This window comes from Bombina bombina, chromosome 8, assembly GCF_027579735.1.
Source record: "Bombina bombina isolate aBomBom1 chromosome 8, aBomBom1.pri, whole genome shotgun sequence".
Taxonomy (NCBI): domain Eukaryota; kingdom Metazoa; phylum Chordata; class Amphibia; order Anura; family Bombinatoridae; genus Bombina; species Bombina bombina.
In genome coordinates, this window is record NC_069506.1 from 273,801,586 (window position 1) to 273,828,156 (window position 26,571).

Here is a 26,571-nt window from a genome sequence, read left to right on the forward strand (position 1 = left end):
ACCACCTCATAGTAACAACTGTTTAATTCTCCTCATAGTCACAACTGTCTCATTCACCTCATATTCACAACTGTTTCATTCACCTCATATTCACAACCGTCTCATTCGCCTCATATTCAACACTGCCTCATTCACCTCATATTCACAACTGTCTCAACCACCTCATATTTACAACGGTCTCAACCACCTCATATTCACAACTGTTTCATTCACCTCATATTCACAACTGTTTAATTCACATCATATTCACAACTGTTTCATTCACCTCATATCCACAACTGTCTCATTCACCTCACATTCACAATTGTCTTATCAACCTCATATTCACAACTTGCACATCCACCTCATATTCACAACTGTCTTATCAACCTCATATTCACAACTTGCACATCCACCTCATATTCACAATTGTCTTATCAACCTCATATTCACAATTGTCATGTCTAACTCATATACACAGCTGGCTAATGAATCTCCTATTCATAACTGATTCATCCATCTAATATTCACAACTGGCATATTCACTCCATATTGACAACTGGCACATCCACCTCATTTAAAGTTGGCTTATTCAGCTTATATTTATAACACGCCCACCACATATTCACAACTGGATAACAAATCTCATATTGATAACCAATTCATCCACCTCATATTCACAACTGCCCCATCCTCCACATAGTCAAAGCTAAGACATCTCATATAATGACAACTGGCACATTTTCCCTTTCATATTCATAAATGGTACCTCCATTTCATATTCATAACTGACTTATCCTTTTTTTATTTATCTCATTTTCATACCTGATACTTACACTGAATTTCCAAATGTTGCCGTGCTTGCATTTCTTTGACAGCCGGATGATCCACTTGACACACAATGGGAACCCCATCATCTTCTCGCAGTGCAATGAGTGAGATCTGGCTGTGCACACGAAACATCTTATCTCCCAGGGGCTCCACTTCAGTCCTGCCAGCTGAGGAAACCAAATGTCAGTAACCTTCACAAAGTCCTGTTGTCGTCCAGCACTTCTTACACAATGACCCCAGCAACAATAACATTCTCCAGCAAATCTCTTACTATTTTGTCACTCTCACCCTGTTGCTTCCTCTTCTCAGTGTCCAATCACCCTGTGACTCTTCCTTGTTAGTGTCACTCACACACCTGTGACTTCCCTCCCTCCCCAGTGTCACACTCACCTGCAACTATCCTTGTCAATGTCACACACACACCTGTGACTTCCCTCCCTGCCCCATGTCACACTCACCTGCAACTACCCTTGTCAGTGTCACACACACCTGTGACCTTGTGACACCCCCTTAGTGTCACATTCACCCTGTGACTTCTTTCCTGCACTATCTCACTCACCTGCAACTTCCTTTGTCAGTGTTACACTCACCTGATTCCCCTTCTGCCCCCCAGTGTCACACTCACCTGCAACAACCTTTGTCAATGTCATATACACCTGTGATTTCCCTTCTCCCCCCAGTATCACACTCACCTGCCACTACACTGTCGGAAAAAAAGGGTACAGTTGTGGTCCATTTGTGAACGGTGCAACTGCTGTGGTTGTGCCCTCATTGGGTCATAATTACACCTTAAGAAACTAATATGTACCATTCAGGGATAATTAAGGTACAAATATGTTTCGAGCTGCTAAAGGGTCCATGTCTGAACCATTTAATACCCCAAAAAATGTACAATCACTTGTGTGACCAAAAGGTTGAGAAGAAGGATGGGTGGTTCAAGGCTGCCAAACCCTGCAAATCTATATAATTTGTGCACCTCAATTATTCAATGAACACATCATTGGCAATCACTCAAAATGAATTTGACATACATGCTGTACAGCAAAATAATTAATGTTTATTTGGTTTGTTGGTTAAATGCAAGAGGTGGACAAAAAATAGTTGACAACCCATATCTTCAATGACACTGTGTTGCTGGTTCTAAACAGCACCCAAGCACTTAATTAGCATTTTAATGTTTATATTTAGAGCATCAAGATGATAACTCTTACACATAGAGAAAATATATTAACTTAAATTACAAAGAAAAAAATGTAATTTTAAATTCTATAAAATAAACAAGATCTGTTTAAGAACCAGTTTTCTCCAACATTGGTGTGTCCGGTCCACGGCGTCATCCATAACTTGTGGGAATATTCTCTTCCCCAACAGGAAATGGCAAAGAGCACAGCAAAAGCTGTCCATATAGTCCCTCCTAGGCTCCGCCCACCCCAGTCATTCTCTTTGACGCTGAACAAGCAGCATCTCCACGGAGATGGTGAAGAGTATGTGGTGTTTAGTTGTAGTTTTTTATTCTACTATCAAGAGTTTGTTATTTTAAAATAGTGCTGGTATGTACTATTTACTCTGAAACAGAAAAGGATGAAGAGTTCTGTTTGTGAGAGGAGTATGATTTTAGCAGCAGTAACTAAAATCGTTTTCTGTTCCCACACAGGACTGTTGAGATGAGATAACTTCAGTTGGGGGGAACAGTTGGCAGACTTTTCTGCTTAAGGTATGACTAGCCATATTTCTAACAAGACTGTGTAATGCTGGAAGGCTGTCATTTTCCCCTCATGGGGACTGGTAAGCCATTTTCTTAGTCTCAAACAGAATAAAGGGCTTAATATGGGCTATAAAACTGGTAGACACTTTTATGGGCTAGATCGATTGCTTTATTTGGGCATTTTATACAGTTTGATGTTGAAATTCACACTTTATATCTTTGGGGAACGTTTTTTTTTACGTCAGGCACTGGTTTAGACACCTTCCCAGTCAGGAAGGGCCTTCTCTGTAGTAGGCAGAGCCTCATTTTCGCGCCATTACTGCGCAGTTACTTTTGAGAGCAGTACATGCAGCTGCATGTGCGTGGGTCTGGAAGTAGTTGGAAAAGTTGCTAGAAGGCTTCATTTGGTATCGTATACCCCCCTGGGTTTGGTAAAGTCGCAGCAAAGGCTGGAGCTGGGACTGTAGAGGGGTTAAAACTGTAAACGGCTCCGGTTTCCTCATTTTATGGGTTAAAGGTCTGAAATTTGGGGTGCAGTGCTTTGAATGCTTTAAGACACTGTGGTGAAAATTTGGTTAAAATTGAACAATTCCTTCATAGTTTTTCACATATTCAGTAAAAAAGTGTGCCCTGTTTAAAATTTAAAGAGACAGTAACGGTTTTGTTTTAAAACGGTTTTTGTACTTTATTGACAAGTTTAAGCCTGTTTAACATGTCTGTGCCTTCAGATAGACTATGTTCTGTATGTATGGAAGCCAATGTGTCTCCCCCTTCAAATATGTGTGATAATTGTGCCATAGCGTCCAAACAAAGTAAGGACAGTACTGCCACAGATAGTAAAGTTGCCCAAGATGATTCATCAGATGAAGGGAGTAGACATAGTTCTACATCATCTCCTTCTGTGTCTACACCAGTTTTGCCCACGCAGGAGACCCCTAGTACTTCTAGCGCGCCAATGCTTGTTACTATGCAACAATTGACGGCAGTAATGGATAACTCCATAGCAAATATTTTATCCAAGATGCCTGCATTTCAGAGAAAGCGCGATTGCTCTGTTTTAAACACTGTAGAGCAGGAGGGCGCTGATGATAATTGCTCTGTCATACCCTCACACCAATCTGAAGTGGCCATGAGGGAGGTTTTGTCAGATGGGGAAATTTCTGATTCAGGTAGAATTTCTCAACAGGCAGAAACTGATGTTGTGACATTTAAATTTAAATTAGAGCATCTCCGCGCACTGCTTAAGGAGGTGCTATCTACTCTGGATGATTGTGACAACCTGGTCATTCCAGAAAAATTGTGCAAGATGGACAAGTTCCTAGAGGTTCCGGTGCACCCCGACGCTTTTCCTATACCCAAGCGGGTGGCGGACATAGTGAATAAGGAGTGGGAGAAGCCCGGCATACCTTTTGTCCCCCCTCCTATATTTAAGAAATTATTTCCTATGGTCGACCCCAGAAAGGACTTATGGCAGACAGTCCCTAAGGTCGAGGGGGCAGTTTCTACACTAGCCAAGCGCACTACTATTCCTATCGAGGATAATTGTGCTTTCAAAGATCCTATGGATAAAAAATTGGAGGGTTTACTTAAAAAGATTTTTGTACAGCAAGGTTACCTCTGCAACCTATTTCGTGCATTATTCCTGTCACTACAGCAGCGTGGTTCTGGTTCGAGGAACTAGAAAAGTCGCTCAGTAGAGAGACTCCGTATGAGGAGGTTATGGACAGAATTCACGCACTTAAGTTAGCTAATTCCTTTATTTTAGATGCCGCTTTGCAGTTAGCTAGATTAGCGGCGAAAAATTCAGGGTTTGCAATTGTGGCGCGCAGAGCGCTCTGGCTAAAGTCTTGGTCAGCGGATGTATCTTCCAAGACAAAATTGCTTAATATCCCTTTCAAGGGTAAAACCCTTTTTGGGCCAGAATTGAAAGAGATTATCTCAGACATCACTGGGGGTAAGGGCCATGCCCTCCCACAAGATAGGCCTTTCAAGGCCAAGAATAAGTCTAATTTTCGTTCCTTTCGCAATTTCAGGAATGGACCGGCCTCCAACTCTGCAGCCTCAAGACAAGAGGGTAATGCTTCGCAAACCAAACCAGCTTGGAAACCGATGCAAGGCTGGAACAAGGGTAAGCAGGCCAAGAAGCCTGCTGCTGCTACCAAAACAGCATGAAGGAGTAGCCCCCGATCCGGGACCGGATCTAGTAGGGGGCAGACTCTCTCTCTTCGCTCAGGCTTGGGCAAGAGATGTTCAGGATTCCTGGGCACTAGAAATAGTTTCTCAGGGTTATCTTCTGGAATTCAAGGAACTACCCCCAAGGGGAAGGTTCACATGTCTCACTTATCTTCAAACCAAATAAAGAGACAGGCATTCTTACATTGTGTAGAAGGCCTGTTAAAAATGGGAGTGATACACCCAGTTCCAACTGTGGAACAAGGACTGGGGTTTTACTCAAATCTGTTTGTAGTTCCCAAAAAAGAGGGAACCTTCAGACCAATTCAAGATTCTAAACAAATTTCTCAGAGTGCCATCGTTCAAAATGGAAACTATTCAAACGATTTTACCTACAATCCAGGAGGGTCAATTTATGACTACCGTGGATCTAAAGGATGCGTATCTACATATTCCTATCCACAAAGATCATCATCAGTTCCTAAGGTTCGCCTTTCTGGACAAACATTACCAGTTTGTGGCTCTCCCATTCGGGCTAGCCACTGCTCCAAGGATTTTCACAAAGGTGCTTGGGTCCCTTCTAGCGGTTCTAAGACCAAGGGGCATGCAGTGGCACCTTACTTGGACGACATTCTGATACAAGCGTCGTCTCTTTCAAAGGCAAAGGCTCACACAGACATCGTTCTGGCCTTTCTCAGATCTCACGGGTGGAAGGTGAACATAGAAAAAAGTTCCCTGTCTCCGTCGACAAGAGTTCCTTTCTTGGGGACAATAATAGATTCTTTAGAAATGAAGATTTTCCTGACAGATGTCAGAAAGTCAAAACTTCTAAACGCTTGTCAAGTTCTTCACTCTGTTCCACGACCTTCCATAGCTCAGTGCATGGAAGTAGTAGGGTTGATGGTTGCAGCAATGGACATAGTTCCTTTTGCGCGAATTCATCTAAGACCATTACAACTGTGCATGCTGAAACAGTGGAATGGGGACTATACAGACTTGTCTCCAGTGATTCAAGTAGATCAGAAGACCAGAGACTCACTACGTTGGTGGCTAACCCAGGATCACCTGTCCCAGGGAATGAGCTTCCGCAGACCAGAGTGGGTCATCGTCACGACCGACGCCAGTCTAGTGGGCTGGGGCGCGGTCTGGGACTCCCTGAAAGCTCAGGGTCTATGGCCTAGGGAAGAGTCTCTTCTCCCGATAAACATTCTGGAACTGAGAGCGATATTCAATACTCTCAGGGCTTGGCCTCAACTAGTAAAGGCCAGATTCATAAGATTCCAATCAGACAACATGACGACTGTTGCTTACATCAACCATCAGGGGGGAACAAGGAGTTCCTTGGCGATGAGAGAAGTGACCAAAATCATAAAATGGGCGGAGGATCACTCCTGCCACCTATCTGCGATCCACATCCCAGGAGTGGAAAACTGGGAGGCGGATTAACCGAGTTGTCAGACATTCCATCCGGGGGAGTGGGAACTCCACCCGGAGATTTTTGCCCAGTTGACCCAATTATGGTGCATTCCGGACATGGATCTGATGGCGTCTCGTCAGAACTTCAAGGTTCCTTGCTACGGGTCCAGATCCAGGGATCCCAAGGCGACTCTAGTGGATGCATTAGTAGCGCCTTGGACCTTCAACCTAGCTTATGTGTTTCCACCGTTTTCTCTAATTCCCAGGCTGGTAGCCAGGATCAAACAGGAGAGGGCCTCGGTGATTTTGATAGCTCCTGCGTGGCCACGCAGGACTTGGTATGCAGACCTGGTGAATATGTCATCGGCTCCACCATGGAAGCTACCTTTGAGACAGGATCTTCTAGTACAGGGTCCATTCGAACATCCAAATCTAGTTTCTCTCCAGCTGACGGCTTGGAAATTGAACGCTTGATTTTATCTAAGCGTGGGTTTTCGGATTCTGTGATAGATACTCTGGTACAAGCCAGAGAACCTGTAACTAGAAAGATTTACCATAAAATATGGAAAAGATATATCTGTTGGTGTGAGTCCAAGGGATTCTCATGGAGTAAGTTTAAAATTCCTAGGATCCTTTCCTTTCTCCAAGAAGGTTTGGATAAGGGATTATCAGCGAGTTCTCTAAAAGGACAGATTTCTGCTTTATCTGTCTTGTTACACAAATGACTGGCAGCTGTGCCAGATGTTCAAGCTTTTGTTCAGGCTTTGGTCAGGATCAAGCCTGTTTACAGACCTTTGACTCCTCCCTGGAGTCTGAATCTAGTTCTTTCAGTTCTTCAAGGGGTTCCGTTTGAACCTCTACATTCCATAGATATCAAAATGTTATCTTGGAAAGTTCTGTTTTTGGTTGCTATTTCTTCTGCTAGAAGAGTTTCTGAGTTATCTGCTCTGCAGTGTAATCCGCCCTATCTGGTGTTCCATTCAGATAAGGTTGTTTTGCGTACTAAACCTGGTTTCCTTCCAAAGGTTGTTTCCAACAAGAATATTAACCAGGAAATAGTTGTGCCTTCTTTGTGTCCGAATCCAGTTTCAAAGAAGGAACGTTTGTTACATAATTTAGATGTAGTACGTGCTTTAAAGTTCTATTTAGAAGCAACAAAGGATTTCAGACAAACGTCTTCTCTGTTTGTCGTTTATTCTGGCAAGAGGAGAGGTCAAAAAGCTACTGCTACCTCTCTTTACTTTTGGCTGAAAAGCATCATCCGATTGGCTTACGAGACTGCCGGACGGCAGCCTCCCGAACGAATCACAGCTCACTCTACTAGGGCTGTGGCTTCCACATGGGCCTTCAAGAAAGAGGCTTCTGTTGATCAGATATGTAAGGCAGCGACTTGGTCTTCCCTGCACACTTTTGCCAAATTCTACAAATTTGATACTTTTGCTTCTTCGGAGGCTATTTTTGGGAGAAAGGTTTTGCAAGCCGTGGTGCCTTCTGTTTAGGTAACCTGATTGGCTCCCTCCCTTCATCCGTGTCCTAAAGCTTTGGTATTGGTTCCCACAAGTTATGGATGACGCCGTGGACCGGACACACCAATGTTGGAGAAAACAGAATTTATGCTTACCTGATAAATTACTTTCTCCAACGGTGTGTAGGTCCACGGCCCGCCCTGGTTTTTTAATCAGGTTTGATAAATTTCTTTCTTTAACTACAGTTACCACGGCACCCTATGGTTTCTCCTTTTTTTCTCCTGTCCGTCGGTCGAATGACTGGGGTGGGCGGAGCCTAGGAGGGACTATATGGACAGCTTTTGCTGTGCTCTTTGCCATTTCCTGTTGGGGAAGAGAATATTCCCACAAGTTATGGATGACGCCGTGGACCGGACACACCGTTGGAGAAAGTAATTTATCAGGTAAGCATAAATTCTGTTTTTTAAAAAAATATAAAATTGTAACTGTTCCCCAGTCACATACATGGACATAGTGTAACACGCCATAGCACCATCTATTGGTCAAAAGTTCCTGGATATAGTGTAACACAGCACTATTTATTGGTTGAAAGTTCCTGGGCATAGAGTAACACAGCGTCATCTATTGGTAGAAGGTTCATAACAAAATTGTGTACTGGGGAAAAAAGACTAATTTGCATATATTTTGAAAAGGGTGACAATGCAAATGTATGGTTGTGAGTTTTATTGTTTATACCTCCCCTGAATTCCCCTTCCTCTTGTTAGTTATATTTTATTAATATGATGTCTATATGTTTTTTCCATGTTTATGTTTTATGTGAAGTGTGTCACCATAAGTTAAATGGTGTGTTGTTAGAGTCTAGTCCTGAGTGAAATAAAGCATTATGAGTCGCTCCTTTTAGACCAGTTAGCTTTATCAGGTTCTATCAGGATTTCAGTGCAGAAACTTAACACCTTTCTAAAATCATCAAACTTCAGTGTTGCTACTGTAAGTATTTTTATTTAATTATTGTTATTTAAAGCTAGACAAATACTTATATACTTATCTTTCTGAGCAAGGGCACAGTAGGTGAAGGTACATTTGAATATAATTTAATAAATTTGATGGAACAACAGTTTTGCATATTTAATATGCTATGTTTTGTACAAAGGGCTTGTCACTGGGGCAGTACCCTTAAAAGGCCAAAATTGCACACTTTTTAACATTATGATACCAAAGCAACAAAGAGGTCCAATTTAGTCACCAAAGCTACATATTTAACTTTGAAGATACAATCTGCAAGGGTACCAATATGTTCCCATGTTAAAGGGTTCAATGAGTGTACCTTTGAGGGTACTGCCCCAGTGACAAGCTGCTGTACCCCTAAAGGTACAATTTTAGCACTTTTTTTTCCTGACAGTGTACCCTTGTCAATATCCCGCACACCTGTGATTTCTCGTGTCCCCCAGTGTCACACTCAAAATAACAGTTGTCAATATCAAACACACCTATGAATTCCACACTCGCCTACAACTACCCTTGTCAGTGTCACACTCACGTGCAACTACCTTTGTCAATGGCACACACCTGTGATTTCCCTTCTGTCCCCCAGTGTTACATAAACCTACAACTACCTTTTTCAGTGTCAAACACACACACCTGTGATTTCCCGTCTCTCCTTCAGTGTCACACACACACACACCTCAAACACACCTACTCAAAGCTCACCTGCAACTACCCTTGTCAGTGTCACACACACCTGTGATTTACCCTCCTTCCCCCAGTGTCACACTCACCTGCAACTACCCTTGTCCGTGTCACACACACCTGTTATTTCTCTACTGTCCTCCAGTGTCACACTAACCTGTAACTACCCTTGTCAGTGTCACACTCACCTGTGACTTCCATCTCCTCCACTAGTGTCACACACACCTGCAACTACCCTTGTCCATGTCACATACACCTGTGCTTTCGCTTCTACCCCCAGTGTCACACTGACCTGCAACTACCCTTGTCAGTGTCACACACACTGTGATTTCCATCTCCTCCACTAGTGTCACACACACCTGCAACTACCCTTGTCCGTGTCACATACACCTGTGCTTTCCCTTCTACCCCCAGTGTCACACTGACCTGCAACTACCCTTGTCCGTGTCACATACACCTGTGCTTTCCCTTCTACCCCCAGTGTCACACTGACCTGCAACTACCCTTGTCAGTGTCACACACACTGTGATTTCCATTTCCTCCACTAGTGTCACACACACCTGCAACTACTCTTGTCAGTGTCACACACACTGTGATTTCCATCTCCTCCACTAGTGTCACACACACCTGCAACTACTCTTGTCCGTGTCACATACACCTGTGCTTTCCCTTCTTCCCCCAGTGTCACACTGACCTGCAACTACCCTTGTCAGTGTCACACTCACCTGTGACTTCCATCTCCTCCACCAGTGTCACACACACCTGCAACTACCCTTGTCAGTGTCACACACACCTGCAACTACCCTTGTCAGTGTCACACACACCTGTGAGTTTCTTCTCCTCCCCCAGTATCACACTCACCTGTGACTTCCCTTCCTTCCCCTGGTTTCTCACTCACCCTGTGAATCCAATTTAGTGTCACACTCACCCTGACACCCCATTGTGACACCAATCCTCCATTGCCGCATTCCCTTTGTGACTACTATTCATTGTCACACTGACCCTATGACTTCCCCCTTTTGAGAGTCACATTGATCCTGTAATTTTTCTCCCCTCTCACCCTGCAGTTCCTGATCCCCTTTAAACCATCGTATGGTTGCCGCTGGCTTGCTTGCCATGGCTGTGCAATTCATTTCTACTTTTTCTCCCTCCTTATGCAGGTCCTTCTGAACATCAATCACTAGGTCATGTGGGGGAACTGAAACAAGAGAGGGGAAAATGCATAAAAACACACTTTAAGGAACAGATGTAGAGAGGAAGATATAGAAATAGAGAGCTGCATAAGGTGAAGGGAAATAAAGAAATATACAGCTATGCTGGGGGCAAGTAGAGATCTATAATAAAGCATGAATGCAGAGACACATATAGAAATATACAGCAATGCGGAGGGGTAAGTAGAGATCTATAGTAAGGCATGAAAGCAGAGGAACGTATAGAAATATATAGCTACACTGGGGGGTAAGTAGTGATCTACAGTACAGCATGAAAGAAGAATGTATAGAAATATATAGCTACACTGGGGGGTAAGTAGAGATCTACAGTACAGCAGGAAAGGAGAGGAACGTATAGAAATAACATAATTTATTTAACAACTTACCTGATAAATTCATTTCTTTCATATTGGCAAGAGTCCATGAGCTAGTGACGTATGGGATATACAATCCTACCAGGAAGGGCAAAGTTTCCCAAACTTCAAAATGCCTATAAATACACCCCTCACCACACCCACAATTCAGTTTAATGAATAGCCAAGTAGTGGGGTGATAAAGAAATTAGTAAAAAGCATCAACAAAGTAATTTGGAAATAATTGTGCTTTATACAAAAAATCATAACCACCATAAAAAGGGTGGGCCTCATGGACTCTTGCCCATATGAAAGAAATGAATTTATCAGGTAAGTTCTTACATACATTATGTTTTCTTTAATGTAATTGGCAAGAGTCCATGAGCTAATGACGTATGGGATAGCAATACCCAAGATGTGGAACTCCACGCAAAAGTCACTAGAGAGGGATAAAATAAAAACAGCAATTTTTCACTTAAAAAAAATTAATCCACAACCCAAAATATAAGTTTATTCTCAGAAATGAATGGAAAAAACTTAAAACATTATCAGAAGAATCAAACTGAAACAGCTGCCTGAAGAACTTTTCTACCAAAAACTGCTTCCGAAGAAGCAAATACATCAAAATGGTAGAATTTAGTAAATGTATGCAAAGAAGACCAAGTTGCTGCTTTGCAAATCTGATCAACTGAAGCTTCATTCTTAAAAGCCCACAAAGTGGAAACTGATCTAGTAGAATGAGCTGTAATTCTCTGAGGCAGGGCCTGACCCGACTCCAAATAAGCCTGATGAATCAAAAGCTTTAACCACGAAGCCAAGGAAACGGCAGAAGCCTTCTGACCTTTTCTAGAACTAGAAAAGATAACAAAAAGACTAGAAGTCTTCCTGAAATCTTTAGTAGCTTCAACATAATATTTCAGAGCTCTCACCACATCCAAAGAATGTAAAGATCTCTCCAAAGAATTCTTAGGATTAGGACACAAGGAAGGGACAACAATTTCTCTATTAATGTTGTTAGAATTCACAACTTTAGGTAAGAATTTAAATGAAGTCCGCAAAACTGCCTTATCCTGATGAAAAATCAGAAAAGGAGATTCACAAGAGAAAGCAGATAATTCAGAAACTCTTCTAGCAGAAGAGATGGCCAAAAGAAACAACACTTTCCAAAAAAGTATTTTAATGTCCAAAGAATGCATAGGCTCAAATGGAGGAACCTGTAAAGCATTCAAAACCAAATTAAGACTACAAGGAGGAGAGATTGATTTAATGGCAGGCTTGATATGAACCAAAGCCTGTACAAAACAGTGAATATCAGGAAGTTTTGCAATCTTTCTGTGAAATAAAACAGAAAGAGCAGAGATTAGTCCTTTCAATGAACTTGCAGACAAACCCTTATCCAAACCATCCTGAAGAAACTGTAAAATTCTAGGAATTCTAAAAGAATGCCAAGAGAATTTATGAGAAGAACACCATGAAATGTAAGGCTTCCAAACGTGATAATTAATCTTTCTAGAAACAGATTTACGAGCCTGCAACATAGTATTAATCACAGAGTCAGAAAAACCTCTATGACTAAGCACTAAGAGTTCAATTTCCATACCTTCAAATTTAATGATTTGAGATCCTGATGGAAAAACGGACCTTGAGACAGAAGCACCAGCCTTAATGGAAGTGGCCAAGGTTGGCAACTGGACTTCCGAACAAGATCCGCATACCAAAACCTGTGAGGCCATGCTGGAGCCAACAGCAGCACAAACAATTGCTCCATGATGATTTTGGAGATCACTATTGGAAGAAGAACTAAAGGCGGAAAAATATAAGCCAGTTGATAACACCAAGGAAGTGTCAACGCGTCCACTGCTTCCGCCTGAGGATCCCTGGACCTGAACAGGTACCTGGGAAGTTTCTTGTTTAGATGAGATGCCATCTGATCTATTTGTGGAAGACCCCACATCTGAACAACCTGAGAAAACACATCTGGATGGAGGGACCACTCCCCCGGATGTGAAGTCTGACGACAGAGATAATCTGCTTTCCAATTGTTTATACTTGGGATAAGAACCTCAGAAATTAGACAAGAGCTGGATTCCGCCCAAGCAAGTATCCGGGATACTTCTTTCATAGCTTGGGGACTGTGAGTCCCACCCTGATGATTGACTCTGTCTGAAAACAAATGAACGGTTCTCTCTTCAACAGAGGCCAAAACTGAAGAGCCCTGAAAATCGCACGGAGTTCCAAAATATTGATTGGTAATCTCGCCTCTTGAGATTTCCAAACCCCTTGTGCTGTCAGAGATCCCCAAACAGCTCCCCAACCTGTAAGACTCACATCTGTTGTGATCACAGTCCAAGTTGGATGAACAAAAGAGGCCTCTAGAACTATACGATGGTGATCTAACCACCAAGTCAGAGATAGTCGAACATTGGGATTTAAGGATATTAATTATGATATCCTTGTATAATCCCTGCACCATTGATTCAGCATACAAAGCTGGATAGGTCTCATATGAAAACGAGCAAAGGGGATCGCGTCCAATGCTGCAGTCATGAGATCTAAAACTTCCATGCACATAGCTACTAAAGTGAATGACCGAGACTGAAGGTTCCGACAGGCTGCAACCAATTTTAAACATCTCTTGTCTGTTAGAGACAGAGTCATGGACACTGAATCTATTTGGAAGCCTAAAAAGGTGACCCTTGTCTGAGGAGTCAAAGAACTCTTTCGTAAATTGATCCTCCAACCATGTTTTTGAAGAAACAACATTGATTCGTGCGAGATTCTGCAGAACGTAAAGACTGAGCTAGTACCAAGATATCATCCAAATAAGGAAACACTGCAATACCCTGCTCTCTGATTACAGAGAGTTGGGCACCGAGAACCTTTGAAAAGATTCTTGGAGCTGTCGCTAGGCAAAAAGGAAGAGCGACAAATTGGTAATGCTTGTCTAGAAAAGAGAATATCATAAACTGATAGTGATCTGGATAATTTGGAATATGAAGATATGCATCCTGTAAGTCTATTGTGGACATATAATGCCCTTGCTGAACAAAAGGCAGAATAGTCCTTATAGTCACCATTTTGAAAGTTGGTACTCTTACATAACGATTCAAAATTTTTAGATCCAAAACTGGTCTGAATGAATTTTATTTCTTTGGAACAATGAATAGATTTGACTAAAACAACAGACCCTGTTCCAGAAATGGAACTGGCATGATTACCTCTGAAAACTCCAGGTCTGAAACACACTTCAGGAAAGCCTGAGCTTTTACTAGGTTTGCTGGGATGCGTGAGAGAAAAAATCTTCTTACAGGCGGTCTTACTCTGAATCCTATTTGGTACCTCTGAGAGACAATACTCAGAATCCATTGATTTTGGACAGAATTTGTCCAAACATCCTTGAAAAATCTTAATCTGCCCCCTACCAGCTGAGCTGGAATGAGGGCCGCACCTTCATGCGGACTTGGGGGCTGGCTTGGTTTCTTAAATGGCTTGGATCTATTCCAATTTGAGGAAGGCTTCCAATTGGAAACAGATTCCTTGGGGGAAGGATTAGGTTTTTGTTCCTTATTCTGTTGAAAGGAACAAAAACGGTTAGAAGCTTTAGATCTACCCTTAGGTCTTTTATCCTGAGGCAAAAAAAACTCCCTTCCCCCAGTGACAGATGAAATAATCGAATCCAACTGAAAACCAAATAACTTATTACCTTGGAAAGAAAGAGATAGCAATCTGGACTTAGAAGTCATGTCAGCATTCCAAGATTTAAGCCACAAAGCTCTTCTAGCTAAAATAGCTAAAGATATAGATTTAACATCAATTTTGATGATATCAAAAATGGCATCAAAAAATAAAATGATTAGCAAGTTGAAGCAAGCGAACAATGCTAGACTAAATTTTCCAACCAAAAAGTTGATGCAGCTGCAACATCAGCCAAAGAAATTGCAGGCCTGAGAAGATGACTTGAATATAAATAGGCTTTTCTTAGATAAGATTCAAGTTTCCTAACTAAAGGATCTTTAAAAGAAGTACTATCTTCCATAGGAATAGTAGTACGTTTAGCAAGAGTAGAGATAGCCCCATCAACTTTGGGGATCTTTTCCCAAAACTCTAAAGTAACAGCTGCAAAAGGATAAAACAAATTTAAACCTTGAAGAAGGAATAAAAGAAGTACCAGGCCTATTCCATTCTTTAGAAATCATATCAGTGAAACCAGTGAGTGAAAAAAATAAAATAAAATAATAATAATTGTGCACTGTGTGAATATAGGCCACCTACATGTAAAGACTCATTGTAACAATGCTGGATTTAAGCTGACTTTACCTATAAACAATTATTATGGAATGAGTTTCTGAAAGAATGTGTATATTGCCCTCTTCACTCCATACAGTTGAATACTCCAAATCACAAGATAACCTAAGCAGAGTTTAACAGGAGACCAAGCTATTGAATAAGATATAGGTCAATTTAAGCTACAATATAACTACTTATAAACTCAACAACCTTCCAGGTATGCATAAAAAAAACACTCCAAAGATATTATTTTAAGTGGAAATAAATGTCCATCTTCCAAAAAAAAGTCTAAATGTCCTTTAATGGAGCCGGTTTAGGCTTATTATAACCTAAGATGGAAATAAGAGTTGATTAACTCCTTATCTTAAAAGTCTGCTGATATAGACTTAAAAAGGAGGAACTGTCAACCCAGCTCAATAGGGTAGATTTTATTGGCTTCCTTAGCCTTTAATTTCCAGATTTTCCTCTGGTTTTGCTTTTAACTTTTTTCTTTTTTTTCCACTCTGTCCCAATAGTGATTGACAATAATATTTGTCCCAGAGACATGTGAATCCAAAGTATAAACTGCTTGGATGCCTTCTTATCACCGGTATATAACTTTGTGTAACAACAGAATATAGAAGTTAAACAGTACCTTTCCTTCCAGGGGACTTCTCTCAACCTGCGCTCCGACTGCTGAGAAGCTGGCCCACTAATTACGGATCCCTCCGGTATTCAGTTGGCCTGCCTCGATCAACGTCCTGCAGTTAGTGAATTTGCCCAAATCACCAGGGGCATTTGGTTTGTAGCTGTTTCAGCTCACTCTAATTCCAAAGCCTAGCCGCGCACCAACAAGATCTGTGCACTCTCGGCGGCGTCTACTGCTGAACCTTTAACTGGAAAGTAATTGAGCAAGCTAGATCAGCATCTTACTGATTCAATCCAGATCACAGGGAACTGACAGTTAACAGCCGCTTCAGCTACTCTGATTATGTAGCTTGTTGGTGCACCGTCTAGCTTAGTGCACAAATGGTATCAGCTTTTACAGCTCCTTAAGCTCTGTACCTGCGGGGAAATACCCCTCCCGGTGTGGCGTGTGGACAGGTACGCCTTTCTGCCCGGAATCGACTTCCTCCACGGGCTATAGAAGTCTCGATAGCTCTCTGATGCCCAACGTGTCTCGCTAGCGTGTAGCGTGCCTACGGGCTACTGGATATGGGGTCCGATGTAATCTTGTGGAGCATCCACCTCAAGAACGCCGTCTCGTACCTCTCCTATAGGCTCCTCCCCAAACAGAAATCATATCAGAAATAGCATCAGAAACTGGAAAAAAACTCTGGAATATCCACAGGAGGTTGATAAACAGAATTTAAATGTTTACTATTTTTAATATCAAGAGAACTAGTTTCCTCCATATCCAATGTAATCAACACTTCTTTTAACAAAGAACAAATATACTCCATTTTAAATAAATAAGTAGATTTGTCAGTGTCAATATCTGAGGCAGGATCTTCTGAACCAGATAGATCCTTATCAGAGGAGGATAATTCATTATGTTGTCGGTCATTTGAAATTTCATCAACTGAATGAGAAGTTTTAAAAAGACCTTTTACATTTATTAGAAGGCGGGATGGCAAACAAAGCCTTCTGAATAGAATCAACAATAAATTATTTTAAATTTACAGGTATATCTTGTGCATTAGATGTTGAAGGAACAGCAACAGGCAATGTACTACTACTGATGGACACATTCTCTGCATGTAAAAGTTTATCATGACAACTATTACAAACCACAGTTGGAGATATAATCTCCACAAGTTTACAGCAAATGCACTTAGCTTTCGTAGAACTGTTATCAGGCAGCAGGGTTCCAACAGTGATTTCTGAGACAGGATCAGATTGAGAAATCTTGCAAATGTAAGAGAAAAAAACAACATATAAAGCAAAATTCAAACAATGATAGGCTTCTAAATGCACTAAAAATGCAGTATATCTAATAACAATGTAATTAAAACAAATATTAACAATCTTCAGTGCTTTTATATATTGATCAGTGATTTGCTTCCTTTAGTAATTTTTACCAATACATTCGTTGTATATAAATTTATTTGACATTTGTTCTGATATTAGATCTGTTATCACCAGTTCATTTAATACACAGCCTTGAGATTTGCTGAAAAATACTATTTTAAAAAGTTAAAATGTTATATATAAAATCTTCAATATCTGTAGAAAATCTCTTATAAATATACTGATTTTTTTTTTCTCACCTTAATGTCTCAGAGAGTATGGTAGAAGACTAGTATTCTCTAGTTTTTTCCTTTTCTTTATATCGGAATCTCCCCGACTTCCTTATGAGTGTGGTGCGGCTTCACAGTTCACTGAACCTTGCAGAGTATTTCAGACATCGAGAGTACTATAAGACAAAAAGAAGAGAGAGAGCGCAACCACGACTCACGGTAAAAGTATTTAATTCCACTTTGCGCATATGAACATACTGCACTTACAGGAATACAATAATCACAAGCGTCTCTTAAGATCTCACACAGTCCCCGGTCCTCCGGTCTCTGTCAGCTGTAGCTGTTTCCTCGCTCGTCCCAGTTTCCGGCGTGTGGACTTCATTGTTGCTCCTTTACACAGTGCAGGGATTAGTTGAAGCCTTCCTATCCCAATACTGTTATAAGACTGGATCAGTTGATGTCTACACGTTTCGTCCGTCTTCTGCAGACTTTTTCAAGACTTCTGGTCAGTATTTACTTTTCGCGGGGATCCTCTGTTTAAAAACCTGTTTACTCCTCCTCTTTCTCTAGTACTAATTGGAGTGGGACAGAGAAAGAGGAGGAGTAAACAGGTTTTTAAACAGAGGATCCCCGCGAAAAGAAATACTGACCAGAAGTCTTGAAAAAGTCAGCAGAAGACAAACGAAACGCGTAGACGTCAACTGATCCAGTCTTATAACAGTATTGGGATAGGAAGGCTTCAACTAATCCCTGCACTGTGTAAAGGAACAACAATTAAGTCCACACGCCGGAAACTGGGACGAGCGAGGAAACAGCTACAGCTGACAGAGACCGGAGGACCGGGGACTGTGTGAGATCTTAAGAGACGCTTGTGATTATTGTATTCCTGTAAGTGCAGTATGTTCATATGCGCAAAGTGGAATTAAATACTTTTACCATGAGTCGTGGTTGCGCTCTCTCTTCTTTTTGTCTTATATAAAGCAAAATGATCAATTTCCTTATATGGCAGTTTCAGGAATGGGAAAAAAATGCAAACAGCATAGCCCTCTGATAAAGAAAAAAAGGCTTTTAAATAATGAAATATTTGGCGCCAAGTATGACGCACAACAGAAAAAAAATGTTGCCGCCAACAACATTTGGAAATGACACTCTCGCGTCATAGAAGACGCAACCTTGAGAAAGGACTCGGCGTCAACTAAGACGCCGGAAATGACGAATTTGCGTCATCGAACGTAACTTTGCGCTAAAAAATCTTGCTCCAAAAATGACGCAATATGCTTTGGCATTCTGCACCCTCGCGAGCCTAATTCTGCCCACAAATTTAAAAGACAGTAAATTGAAAAAGACTATACCCCAAGTAAGAAAATAAATATTTCCTAAAAAATGCATTTCCCAGATATGAAACTGACAGTCTGCAAAAGGAAATATACTGAAAACCTGAATCATGGCAAATAAAAGTACAATACATATATTTAGAACTTTATAAAAATACATAAATTGCCAAACCATAGCTGAGAGCGTCTTAAGTAATGAAAACATACTTGCCAAAAGACACCCATCCACATATAGCAGATAGCCAAACCAGTACTGAAACGGTTATCAGTAGAGGTAATGGAATATGAGAGTATATCGTCGATCTGAAAAGGGAGGTAGGAGATGAATCTCTATGACCGATAACAGAGAACCAATTAAATAGATCTCCTGTGAGGAAAACCATTGCATTCAATAGGTGATACTCCCTTCACATCCCTCTGACATTCACTGTACTCTGATAGGAATCGGGCTTCAAAATGCTGAGAAGCGCATATCAACGTAGAAATCTTAGCACAAACTTACTTCACCACCTCCATAGGAAGCAAAGTTTGTAAAAACTGAATTGTGGGTGTGGTGAGGGGTGTATTTATAGGCATTCTGAGGTTTGGGAAACTTTGCCCCTCCTGGTAGGATTGTATATCCCATAGGTCACTAGCTCATGGACTCTTGCCAATTACATGAAAGAAATATACAGTATCTCACAAAAGTAAGTACACCCCTCACATTTTTGTAAATATTTCATTATATCTTTTAATGTGACAACACTGAAGAAATTAAACTTTGCTACAATGTAAAGTAGTGACTGTACAGCATGTATAACAGTGTAAATTTTCTGTCCCCTCAAAATAACTCAACACAGCCAATAATGTCTAAACCGTTGGCAACAAAAGTGAGTACATCCCTAAGTGGAAATGTCCAAATTGGGCCCAATTAGCCATTTTCCCTCCCCGGTGTCATGTGACTCGTTAGCGTTACAAGGTCTCAGGTGTGAATGGGGAGCAGGTGTGTTAAATTTGGTGTTATCAATCTCACACTCTCTCATACTGGTCACTGGAAGTTCAACATGGCACCTCATGGCAAAGAACTCTCTGAGGATCTGAAAAAAAGAATTGTTGCTCTACATAAAGATTGCCTAGGCTATAAGAAGATTGCCTAGACCCAGAAACTGAGCTGCATCACGGTGGACAAGACCATACAGCGGTTTCACTCAGAACAGGCCGCGTCATGGTCGACCAAAGAAGTTGAGTGCACATGCTCAGCGTCATATCTAGAGGTTGTCTTTGGGAAATAGACATATGAGTGCTGCCAGCATTGCTGCAGAGGTTGAAGGGGTGGGGGTCAATTTGATGCAGTGTGCAGACCATACGCTGCACACTGCATCAAATTGGTCTGCATGGCTTTTGTCCCAGAAGGAAGCCTCTTCTAGAGATGATGCACAAGAAAGCCCTCAAACAGTTTGCTGAAGACAAGCAGACTAAGCACATGGATTACTGGAGCCATGTCCTGCGGTCCAATAAGACCAAGATAAACTTATTTGGTTCAGATGATATCAAGCGTGTATGGCGGCAACCAGGTGAGAAGTACAAAGACAAGTGTGTCTTGCCTACAGTCAAGCATGGTGGTGGGAGTGTCATGGTCTGGGCCTGCATGAGTGCTGCCAGCACTGGGGAGCTACAGTTCATTGAGGGAACCATGAATGCCAACATGTACTGTGACATACTGAAGCAGGGCATGATCCCCTCCCTTCGGAGACTGAGCCACAGGGCAGTATTCCAACATGATAACGACCCCAAACACACCTCCAAGACGACCACTGCCTTGCTAAAGAAGTAGAGGGTAAGGTAATGGACTGGCCAAGCAGGTCTCCAGACCTAAACCATATTGAGCATCTGTGGGGCATCCTCAAACGGAAGGTGGGGGAGCACAAGGTCTATAACATCCACCAGCTCTGTGATGTCGTCATGGAGGAGTGGAAGAGGACTCCAGTGGAAACCGGGTAAGCTCTGGTGAACTCCATGCCCAACAGGGTTAAGGCAGTGCTGGAAAATAATGGTGGCCACACAAAATATTGACACTTTGGGCCCAATTTGGACATTTCTACTTAGGGGTGTACTCACTTTTGTTGCCAACAGTTTAGACATTAATGGCTGTGTGTCGGGTTATTTTGAGGGGACAGCAAATTTACACTGTTATACAGGCTGTACACTCACTACTTTACATTGAAGCAAAGTGTAATTTCTTCAGTGTTGTCACATGAAAAGATATAATACAATATTTACAAAAATGTGAGGGGTGTACTCACTTTTGTGAGAGACTGTAGCTACACTGGGGATAAGTAGAGATCTATAGTACAGTGGGAAAGGAGAGGAACATATATAAATATAAAGCAGATTGGGGGTAAGTAAAGATCTATAGTACAGTAGGAAAGGAATGTATAGAAATATATAGTAAAACGGGGGGGGGGGGGAAGTGATATTTAGTATATATGAATATAGAGTAAAATGGGGGAGGGAATTTATAGGAATCTATAGTAACTTTGGGGGAGGAGATATATAGAAAAATAGAGTAATATAGGGGAGGAGATATATAGGAACATAGATTAATATGGGGGAGCGGATATATATGAATAAATAGGAATATAGCGTAACATGGGGGATATTTAAGAATATAGAGTAACATGCGGATTTATAGGAATATAGTGTAACATGGGGGGATATATAGGGATATAGTGTAACATGGGGGTATATAGTATAACATAAGGGGATATATAAAATGAGGGAAAAAATTATTTGATCCCCTGCTGATTTTGTACATTTGCTCACTGACAAAGAAATGATCAGTCTATAATTTTAATGGTAGGTTTATTTGAACAGTGAGAGACAGAATAACAATAAAAAACACATTTTAAAAAAAAGTTATAAATTGATTTGCATTTTAATGAGTGAAATAAGTATTTGATCCCCTATCAATCAGCAAGATTTCTGGCTCCCAGGTGTCTTTTATACAGGTAACAAGCGGAGATTAGGAGCACTCTCTTAAAGGGAGTGCTCCTAATCTCAGCTTGTTGCCTGTATAAAAGACATGTCTGGGGCTCCATGCAAGATCTCACCTCGTGGAGTTTTAATGATCATGAAAATGGTGAGAAATCAGACCAGAACTACACGGGAGGATCTTGTCAATGAACTCAAGGCAGCTGGGACCATAGTCACCAATAAAACAATTGGTAACACACTACCCCGTGAAGGACTGAAATCCTGCAGCGCCCGCAAGGTCCCCCTGCTCAAGAAAGCACATGTACAGGCCCATCTGACGTTTGCCAATATACATCTGAATGATTCAGAGGAGAACTGGGTGAAAGTGTTGTGGTCAGATTAGATCAAAAGCGAGCTCTTTGGCTTAAACTCAACTCGCTGTATTTGGAGGAGGAAGGGAATTCTGCCTATGACCCCAAGAACACCATCCCCACCGTCAAACATGGAGGTGGAAACATTATGCTATGGGTGTGTTTCTCTGCATCAAAGAGACGATGGATGGGGCCATGTACTGTCAAACAGACAGGGCATTGAAAATGGTTCGTGGATGGGTATTCCAGCGTGACAATGACCGAAAACACATGGCCAAGGCAACAAAGGAGTGGTTTAAGAAGAAGCACATTAAGGTCCTGGAGTGGCTAGCCAGTTTCCAGACCTTAATCCCAAAGAAAATCTGTGGAGGGAGCTGAAGGTTCGAGTTGCCAAACGTCAGCCTTGAAACCTTAAAGGGACACTGAGCCCAAATTTTTTCTTTTGTGATTTAGATAGAGCATGCAGTTTTAAGAAACTTTATAATTTACTCCTTTTATCAAATTTTCTTCATTCTCTTGCTATCTTTATTTGAAAAAGAAGACATCTAAGCTATTTTTTGGTTCAGACCCTGGACAGCCCTTGTTTATAGGTGGTTGAATTTATCCAACAATCAGCAAGAACAACCCAGGTTGTTCACCAAAAATAGGCCGGCATCTAAACTTACATTCTTGCTTTTCAAATAAAGATACCAAGAGAATGAAGAAAATTTGATAATAGGAGTAAATTACGCCTAGATTACGAGTCTTGCAATAGCCTTAAAAAGGAGCGTTGAGAACAACAATTTAGCTTTCGGATACAACCTAAAGCTATCAAATATCTAGGTGTTTATATCTCACCACAAATGGAGGATATAATTTCATTGAATTATACAACCCTTAAAGTCTCCATTCAAGACATTCTCAACTCCTGGAACCTAAAACCCCTCTCATGGCTTGGGAAAATTAATGCCGTCAAAATGATCATTCTCCCTAAAATATTATACTTTCTACAAACTCTCCCAGTACCCTTGCCAGACCACTTGGTATTTTCCCTATAAAAATATATAAACTGTTTTATATGGTCACATAAACAACCTTGCATTGCCACCAACACCCTGTACCGTCCTAAAGAACTAGGAGGGGTTGGAGTCCCGAACCTCTTAAACTATAGACACGCTGCCTTCTTGACCAGAGTAGTGGATTGGTGCAAGCAAGCACCTAACAAAGAATGGGTTCTGTTGGAGCAATCCTTATCCGACACCCATTATCTAGGTGGCAATTGTTGGATTCCAGCAGCACACCGAAAACACCTAAACACAACACCTAGGATAGTAAAAGAAACCTTTAAACAATGGGACAAACTGATTAAGAGATACCCTCCACTTTCCACCACATTCTCACCTCTGACACCGATAGGGAAAAATTCCCCGTTTTCGACATTAATAAACCTCACTCCCCACTCTCACTCCACCACCTCCATACGAAACTCAAACCCGCATTTTCTTCTATATAAAGACAGGGAAATGCAATCTCAACATACTATCTGTGATATACTAGGGGCGAAATTTAAAAACTGGTACATTTATGCACAACTAACTCATTATTTGTCAACACACCCGTTCAAACCTCAACTGAGACGACCACTCACAAGTTTTGAAACGATATGTTTCTATCCTCACCCCCCATAAATGAATTTTATCTCTAACATACAAACTATTATTAAATTTATCTTACTCCTCACTTCCCACGTATGTGACTAAATGGGAATCAGAATTTGATACCAATCTCGACAAATCTGAATGGCATATAATTTTTAAACAAATGACTAAGGCCTCCTCATCTATCTCGGTGATGGAGATGAACATCAAATTACTAAGGAGATGGTATTACACACCTGCCAGATTACACCAATTGTTCCCCAGCACAACTGCTACGTGTTGGAGAGGCTGCTTAGAAACTGGAAATTTTAAACATATATGGTGGACTTGCCCAATAGTCCCATCTTTTTGGCTCTCCCTTAAATCTGAGATCTAAAAAGTAATAAACATGACTCTTCCAACAACACCATGAATATTCCTTTTTAATAAATTCCCGAAAATCACATGCAAATTGAAGCGCACACTCCTTACTATCATGATTGACTCAGCAAAAAAAATAATTCCATTAAACTGGAAAAAGATCAATCTTCCTTCTCTCACTGCATGGAAAACCAAGGTAACACATTTTCTTCACCTGGAAAAATATCACTATTCACACACCAAACGAATAGAAGAATATCATGATATACTCTTCATATGGGAAGAATATTTAAATAGTTCAACATAGCACGCCTTGTTTCACACTTTGCAGACCAATACGACCTTTTATGGTGTTATTTTCCCATTTCCCCTCTTCTTTGTGTTTAGTACATTACACACATGGTGATAACAAATAAAGGTGAAGCATGTTAAGAGGATATCAATGTATTGTTTGGTACACTAATAATCTGTTTCTTTTCACTAGTATATGTCTGGTACTCGTTATCTAAACCACTAATACTTACCAATCTCGAGTAAAATTGATTGTATAAATATATCATTGTTGTAACGTTTAATGTTAATTGGAATCAAAATTGTTTTTTCTTTATGCTTGTATACCTTGTAACTTCCTTAATAAAAGATGAAAATAAAAAAAAATAAAAAGCAGCGTTGAGAGGTCCCAACGCTGCTTTTTAACGCCCGCTGGTATTACAAATCTTGCAGGTACAGGTGTACCGCTCACTTTTTTTCCGCGACTCGAGCATACCGCAAATCCCCTTACGTCAATTAAGTATCCTATCTTTTTAATGGGATTTTCCTAACGCCGGTATTACGAGTCTTTGAAAAAGTGAGCGGTACTCCTGTCAAGACTCCTACCGCATTTAAAAGTCAGTAGTTAAGAGTTTTATGGGCTAACGCCGTAACATAAAACTCTTAATAAAGGGGTAAAAAGTACACAAACACCCATAAACTACCTATTGACCCCTAAACCAAGGCCCCCCCGCACATCGCAAACACTTAAATAAATTTTTTAACCCCTAATCTGCCGACCGGACATCGCCGCCACTGTTATGAATATATTAACCCCTAAACCGCCGCACTCCTGCCTCGCAAACACTAGTTACATTTTATTAACACCTAATCTGCCGTCCCTAACATCGTCGACACTTACCTACATTTTTCCGCCCACGTCGCAACCACTATATTAAATGTATTAACCCCTAAATCTAAGTCTAACCCTAAACCTAACCCCCCTAACTTAAATATAATTTAAATAAATTGAAATAAAATAACTACAATTAACTAAATTAGTCCTATTTAAAACTAAATATTACCTATAAAATAAACCCTAAGCTAGCTACAATATAACTAATAATTGTAGCTATTTTAAGATTTATTTTTATTTTACAGGCAAGTTTGTATTTATTTTAACTAGGTATAATAGTTATTAAATAGTTATTGACTTTTTAATAACTACCTAGCTAAAATAAGTACAAATTTACCTGTAAAATAAACCCTAACCTAAGTTACAATTACACCTAACACTACACTATAAATAAATTAATTACCCAAATTAAATTAAACTAATTACAATTAAATAAAATAAAGTACAAAAACCCCCCACTAAATTACAAAAAATAATAAAATAATTACAAGAATTTTAAACTAATTACACCTACTCTAATCCCCCTAATAAAATAAAAAAGCCCCCCAAAATAAAAAAAAGCCCTACCCTATACTAAATTACAAATAGCCCTTAAAAGGGCCTTTTGCGGGGCATTGCCCCAAAGTAATCAGCTCTATTACCTGTAAAAAATTTAACAATACCCCCCCCAACATTACAACCCACCACCCACACACCCAACCCTACTCTAAAACCCACCCAATCCCCCCTTAATAAAACCTAACACTAACCCCTTGAAGATCATCCTACCTTGAGACGTCTTCGCCCAACCGGGCAGAAATGGACCTCCAGACGGCCAGAAGTCTTCATCCGATCCGGGCAGAAGAGGACGTCCAGACGGGTAGAAGTCTTCATCCAGGCGGCATCTTCTATCTTCATCCATCCGGAGCGGAGTGGGTCCATGTTCAAGCCAGCCGACGCGGAGCATCCTCTTCCAACGACATCCAACTGAAGAATGAAGGTTCCTTTAAATGACGTCATCCAAGATGGCGTCCCTTGAATTCCTATTGGCTGATAGGATTCAATCAGCCAATCGGAATTAAGGTAGGAAAAATCCTATTGGCTGATGCAATCAGCCAATTGGATTGAGCTCGCATTCTATTGGCTGTTCCAATCAGCCAATAGAATGCGAGCTCAATCCTATTGGCTGATTGGATCAGCCAATAGGATTGAACTTCAATCCTATTGGCTGATTGCATCAGCCAATAGGATTTTTCCTACCTTAATTCCGATTGGCTGATAGAATCTTATCAGCCAATAGGAATTCAAGGGACGCCATCTTGGATGACGTCATTTAAAGGAACCTTCATTTTTCAGTTGGATGTCGTTGGAAGAGGATGCTCCGCGTCGGCTGGCTTGAAGATGGACCCGCTCCGCTCGGATGGATGAAGATAGAAGATGCCGCCTGG

At 40.9% G+C, this 26,571-nt stretch overlaps 1 protein-coding gene across 3 annotated transcripts in view; it reads right to left on the reverse strand.

Annotated features, from left to right (window-relative positions):
- The window catches only part of CADM1 (cell adhesion molecule 1), a 636,874-nt gene that overhangs the window by 218,479 nt on the left and 391,824 nt on the right, over positions 1 to 26,571 (reverse strand). For all 3 annotated transcript variants that reach the window (XM_053691376.1, XM_053691375.1, XM_053691374.1), the window contains exons 5-6: positions 10,316 to 10,453; positions 816 to 977 (exon numbers count right to left, since the gene is read on the reverse strand). In XM_053691376.1, coding sequence (XP_053547351.1) covers positions 816 to 977; positions 10,316 to 10,453 — 300 coding nt within the window. The remainder of the gene's footprint in view (positions 1 to 815; positions 978 to 10,315; positions 10,454 to 26,571) is intronic.